Source organism: Eimeria tenella, genomic scaffold, assembly GCF_000499545.2.
Source record: "Eimeria tenella Houghton genomic scaffold, Eth_scaff94, whole genome shotgun sequence".
Lineage (NCBI taxonomy): Eukaryota > Apicomplexa > Conoidasida > Eucoccidiorida > Eimeriidae > Eimeria > Eimeria tenella.
This window is the reverse complement of record NW_013543471.1, coordinates 106,391-112,869: the sequence shown is the minus strand read 5'-3', so window position 1 is coordinate 112,869 and position 6,479 is coordinate 106,391. Positions and strand designations below refer to the sequence as shown.

Below are 6,479 nucleotides of genomic sequence, written 5' to 3'. Positions count from 1 at the left end.
ACCTGTCCGTTCACGACTCCCGTCCCCAGCAAGTAACTAGGCAGCAACGCAATGAAACATTTCTTCTGTCACTGTCATCTGGCCAACAATGCATCCCTAGAGTAAGACAAGGACGGTCCTCCTACCCCAGATGCCCTTCGATTTTGTGTTTGTTTAGAGCCGCTTGGGGAGTCAGGGCTCGTAATGTGTTTCCTTTTGTATAAAACCTCGAAAATACCCCACCTCTATAGCGTCAAATCCTCTTTGAAACGCCTGGGCAACCGCGTTAGCCTTCCAACTCCCAAATTCAAGCCCTCTGTTACGGGTCCACGCACTGCAGGGTTCTGACTCCTCTGAGCTCCTTAATTGGCACTCATGGGGGAAGCATTGCATGAGTGGTCCCATGGTTCGACAAATAGTTGGGACACAGGTTTACTCCCTCAGGCTACCCTACGAATTCCAGGGTATCGCTTGCCAGTGGTAGAGGTGTATTGGCAGCATTCCACAGTGCTAAAGCTGCTAGTTTACTCCACCATCGTGCTTTTGGTGGCTTTCTGGGCTCAACATCAATTACAGCACTTGTCGGAACGGGGTTGCAGGAATGCAGATTCAGACTTGGCTGGTGACATCTCATCACCCTCGGAAGTAGGCGTAGGAAATCTGCACTTCAAATATATCGGAGCCAACAGTCTCATATTGTGTGTAGTTTCTGCCTCACTCCTGTGCTTCACTCCCAGCGTGCGCTTTTTGGCGCGTCACTCAGGACTCCGATGAAGACAGTGCGTGCGGAGACCTGAAGTTTGATGACCGTCAAACATCACCAGGAGCAAGCGGAGCAGAGGAACGCGTCAGCAGGAGCTGTGAAGACGAAGCATCTGGCGGTGCCGCTGCAGCAGCTGCGGGAGCAGCAGCAGATGACAAGGATGACGACTCCAGCAGCACATGCAGCAATCGAGCTGCTGGAAAAGATTGTGAGGAACATAGAATGGAAGGGCAGGGAGATTCAAACTCGGGTGCTGACATCTCATCACCCTCGCAAGTAGGCGTAGGAAATCTGCACTTCAAATATATCGGAGCCAACAGATTCGTGTCGCGTGTAGTTTCTGCCTAACTCCTGTGCTTCACTCCCAGCGTGCGCTTTTTGGCGCGTCACTCAGGACTCCGATGAAGACAGTGCGTGCGGAGACCTGAAGTTTGATGACCGTCAAACATCACCAGGTATCCACGACGAGTCTCTTCCACTGTCAGACGTAGCAAGCACTCAAGTTCCGGGAACCGGAGTGACAGAGGAAGGCGTGAGTGGCAGCTGTGAAGACGAAGCATCTGGCGATGCCACGGCAGCAGCTCCAGAAGCAGCAGTAGATGACGAGGATGGCGTCTCCGACAGCAACTGCGGTCATCTTGTTCATGACTTTGCACGTAATGATCAGGAAAGTACCGTGAACAATGCCGAGAGCACAAGAGCCGAGCCGCACGATGCTCAGGCAGCTGCTGGAGAAGCAGCTGAGAAACATAAAGTGGAAAGGCCGGGGCGTGCGAAATGGATGGGGCAGCTGGCTGGTCTATTGGAAACTGCAGGCAAGAAGTTAACTGGCGTCGCAGGAAAATCTGACGTGGCAGCAAACCCAACACCAGAAGAAGCAGCAGGTGAGACTGCTGCCAGCAGTTCAAAGGCGCCTCAACCTCAGGAAGGCAGGCGTCATTACACGAAATTGGCCTTGGGGCATTGGAATTCTCCCCACTATAGAAAATTAGGAAAGCCTTATGACTTTCCGCATCTCAAGGCATTAGTAGGTCCACAATATAGCAACAGCCACAATACCATCTGGATGGCTCCAATGCACGCCGACCTTCATGGGACTCAGTGGGTGTTTGTGGTTGGTTAGTGCTGCTCCAAAAGCCCCATAGACACAGTGCGCGTTGTGTGTCCTGCACATTTCAGAACTATATTGAGCTGCGAAAAGAGCTAATGAATTTCGCGGAATCCATGGGTAACTTGTGCGCTCCCCATAGCGAACCATTTCGAGGTAAGATACCCAAGCCAGCCACTGATTCTGCGTGAATCAGTGCGAAGCAGCAGCAGCAGCAGCACGGACAGGGCCTGAGTGAAGCAATGCAAATAAGTACACTCCGGAATTTTCACACACGGAGAGCTCCTTGAATTGTGGCTTGCATGCTTGGCGTTAACTTTTAGCGCCCTCTCCTGTGTATATTGGGGGTCCTGCAGCTACGGTCAAGGCGGACTGTGATATACGCTTTGTTGGTATAGTGACCTTGCATATTGAGGTTACGGAGGAAGTAAGTACCTTGTTGATTACTCACACCACGCCCTATTTGTGCCTGCAAGGACCAGAAGGAAGGCAAACAGCAATTTGGAGAGAAAAATGCCTGGCTGTAAAGCAACGCCTGGAGCAGTGCCAGTTGTGTTTGTCGTATCTGCGATTTCCCTACAGGATATGGAAAATCAAAGCTCCCTAGGCCAATTTAGGCGAAGGGTAGTATCAGAAAATCCGTTTAGCAGACGGGTTCCTGAGAGGGTTAGTCTTCGAGTCCTCCTGCGGCAATGGGGCGTTTAGCTACAGTTGGGACCATTGGCAAAGCGTTGTTGTGGGGTGGTAATGACATTGCAGTTTACGCGCGATTTGTTGGCACTAATAGAAGAGCTGAGCCTCACGGTCTCAGAGCACGCACAGCGGGCAGGAAGTAGGTGGACCTGAAGCTTCGAGCAGGACGTGCTCGAGATGTTGTCTTCCACTTCACAACGTCTTGCTCGCGACTTGACTATCCGCTGAGTGTGCACAGTGTAGCCGCACAAGTTGCTTTTTCAAGTGCGTTGCTGAGTTTTCAGGTGCGCAGGCCTGATTTGTTTGTGCTGCAGTGCCGTACGGTCGTACAGAGTTTTATTCTACCGTGCTAGAAAAGCCGGCTACTGCAGCCTGCACAGGCAAAGTTTCTTTGAAGATATTTGGTGATCCTTCAGCTTGTCTCTTTTGTTTGTTGTTGCTTCGTTGCCCTACACTGCTGTCTTTTGAGCTTTCCATTGACGCCTCTTCTAGAGCTAACACACAGTGCACGAGCTCCTGTCCAATGTGACGCAGGGATCAAAGCAGATGCGGAGGATAGCGCCGACCGCGACGGTGAACAAGGGGAGCCGAAAACAGATGCACCAATTCAACCAGGCAATCGTGCCAGCGGCTCTTTTGCGAATGAGCTCGTTGACCCAGTGCCAACTCTTTAGGCGACAGTTGGAGACACTGCAACGGCAGCTGCTTCGGATGTAGCAACTGCAGGAACAGGCGGAGGTACCAACAGTGAAGCGTCCAAAGCGGCAGAGTGCCTTGAAGGAGCGTCTAAAGGTTTGCACAATGGCAGTTCTGAAATCCCATTACACGGAAGACCGTAGTTTGGCCGGTGAAAAACCACAGACCCACCAGGCGAAGCGCCTGCAAAAGCTAGCGTGGGCAGTGAAAGCAAACAGACCCTCTTGGCGGTCCATGCTGCAGCAGTTGCATTTACACCGGCTGCAGGAAATATAAGTCTCATTTGATTTTCGAGCACGTTGCTAAGCCTGCAGGGATGCAGGGCGTGCTGCTCTGTGTCGCAGTGCCAAAGCACCAAGCAGACCGTTTTTCTGCAGTGCTAGAAAAGCAGGCTGCTGGAGTCAGCATGGAAAAGACTTCTCTGAAGGCATTTGTTGGGCCTTGAGCACGTTGGTATGCCTGCAGAAATGCAGGGCTTACTGTTCTGTGTCGCAGTGCCAAAGCGCCAAGCAAACCACTTTTCTGAAGTGCTAGAAAAGCAGGCTGCTGGAGCCAGCATATGAAGGGCTTCTCTGAAAGCATTTTTTGGGCCTTAAGTTAGTCCTTTTCGTTCACCGTTGTGCTTGAAAGAAGAAAGTGCCGAGCTGGTAAAGGCAATGGGAAAGACCGCGTCCAAATGTAATGGCTTCAACCGAAACGTAGCTTCTTGCAATGCTTAATCAAGCACAGAAAGATTTGGCTCGTGCGTCCGATGGAAGTGGGATTGCGCTGAAGACACCAGGGTCGCGCATTTGCTGTTATCCCACTGCAACTGTAGCAAAAGTGAAAATTAGGTCTTGGCTTGCGGTTTATAGTATAGAGCTCACCGCTAAAGGCGGCGAGCTCCATCCATATTAGACACGCAGGACTTACCATGTTCGAATCGTCGCTAGGGTTTCAGGTCTACTGAACCACTGCGTTAACAATAATACTTGATCAGCAAAGAAAGCTGGAGATATTTTGTTACTTTCTTTCAAACATTTTTGCTGAGAAACCGAAAAGAATTGCCTGAATCTCCAGAGCTCAAGACCCTCGAACAATGTGAATTAAGCCGGTGCGTTTTAGAGGATTTGAGTTCAGTGATAAGCCTCATAAATCACTGAAGCATGGCATGAGCCACAGGCCCTTGTGTTTTCTTGTCCGTGCAGTAGTAGTCACGCAGCAGCGAATTTCATTGCGGGTGAGGGACTGCTTGTGCACTGCAGACGTCCTTATTGTAGAGACATACGACTCAAAGCGGTTTTCCCTTTGCAGGGCGCTCACAGAGAAACACGCTGAAACGCTGTTTTCTGCCCAACACCTCCTGCAATTTGCTCGTGCATAAGCCCCTTTAGGTCAGAATACCTCATGCAGCCGCTCAGGGCTTCTTTCTGGACAGTACATGCCTGCATTTGCTCCTCTCTTTCTCCCTGCTGCAGGGCTCCCTGTGGCGTGTGGGTCCTTTTTCCAAGATGGCTCGGTTTCTGGCGACGCAGGCTGCGTACATACTCAGCCTATCCCTGGCGTAACCTAACCTCAGTGCCTGGCGGGACACCCTCAGGTTAGAGCCTCGGCAATTACGGAGAGCTTCAACTTTTGAGATCTGGTGCATATTGGGCCTGTAGGGCTCTCCAGTTAGCGCGACGGCTAGCTGGGGTGGCAGTGTATGTCTCCTGTCATTCCACCGTTCCCAGAATATTGCTACTCCGCCGTTTGAAGACATAAAAAAGAGTCGAGACGTCTACAAAAATTCGCAAACATCCAATTTATGGAAATTTGGAGCAATTTCGCGGAAATTCTGGCTCTGCTGGTTCTCTGGCGCGCTGCCGAGACAGGACAGTCGCTACGTCCCCTGGTGCTCTGATGCTGTCATCACATCCAGCTCAGGTTCTTGCTTTCGTACCTGCCCCATTTGCCTTCTATTCTCATCCACCCAACTTACCGTCGACGAAAACGATTGACAATATTGATTATATCAAATCGGATGGCCGGGATCTCTCAGATACCTAGAACTGCTTGTTGCGCTGAGTATGCTCACCATGGAAGTGGTTTGTGGCTTCAGTTTTGCCGGAGCCCTGTCATCCCAAAATATTAGCATATACTATCTTCTTCTAAGCACTCGATTTTTCGAAAGCCGGTCCTGCCCCCGTATTATGGTGCTCATCTCCCATTGTGGGGTCACGCTCCGAAACGACAGCAAGGCACTACAGCGAAGGTTTTGGGGTTACTGGGCCACCCCGAGCATCAGCGTTAACAGAACACACACAGGGAAGCGCTATGCAAAGGCATTTACGCCGTTTTGGGGCGATGTGTGCGATTAGATAGAGATGCGACGATCTTCAGTGAGCGCCTTCGCTCATGAGGGACACAGTGCACGCCTCATCCGTTATGCCAACGTCCCACGCGCCAACTCCCCATTAACATTTCGTTGCCTATACACGATAATTAGGGAAACCCTTTTGTGCCCTCTACTAAGGCATTTTTACTCTGCAAGTGCTGGTGTTCCCCTCCCTGGCCGTTGGCCCCCTGCATTGTCTAGTCTACCACACCTATTGCTCACAAAGTGTTAGAACGGCCGGTTTCCAGCCATTTTCTTGTCAAATAGCCTACCTGAGATGAACACAGGTGTTTCGCTTCACCTGAGATAGTCCCGAGCCACGCTGCACAGGCCTTATTGTACAAAGCCGCTCACGAAGACTTGGGAGCGGCTTTGCACAGCAAGGCCTGTGCAGTGCGGAGCCTAGCTTGATGTGTCGTGTTACGTCGCTCAAGCGCTCTACTATGGGGCATTAAAGCGTTTATAATACTGCAGAATAATCTTGAAAACTTGTTGAGTAACTACGGGTAACCAGTGCCAGAGCTTTTCGGGAAAGCAGCAGCGATAGTACGCCACTGCGGACTACCCACACGTTCACGACTCCCGTCCCCAGCAAGCAGCTAGGCAGCAACGCAATGAAACATTTCTTCTGGCACCGTATTCTGGCCAAGAATGCATCCCCAGAGTAGGACAAGGACGGCCCTCACACCCGAGATGCCCCTCGATTTTGTGTTCGTTTAGAGCTGCCTGGAGAGTCAAGGCCAGTACTGTATTTCTTCTTGTATGAGACATTGAAAATAGCCCACATCTATAACGTCAAGCCCTCGTTGAAAACGTCTGGGCAAGCGCGCTCCTCGCGTTACGTGGCCACGCACTGACTCATTTGAGCTCCTTTACTGGCACCC

At 51.2% G+C, this 6,479-nt stretch overlaps 1 protein-coding gene across 1 annotated transcript; it reads left to right on the top strand.

Annotated features, from left to right (window-relative positions):
- Positions 1-354: 354 nt before the first annotated feature.
- ETH_00013510 (uncharacterized protein) lies at positions 355-3,217 on the top strand (the record flags this gene model as incomplete). The annotated part of the gene is made up of 9 exons (XM_013378692.1): positions 355-624; positions 743-1,018; positions 1,137-1,769; positions 1,922-2,006; positions 2,207-2,277; positions 2,433-2,516; positions 2,610-2,682; positions 2,858-2,947; positions 3,078-3,217. 9 exons carry the CDS (start codon positions 355-357, stop codon positions 3,215-3,217), a joined length of 1,722 nt encoding a protein of 573 aa, XP_013234146.1.
- Positions 3,218-6,479: the final 3,262 nt, after the last annotated feature.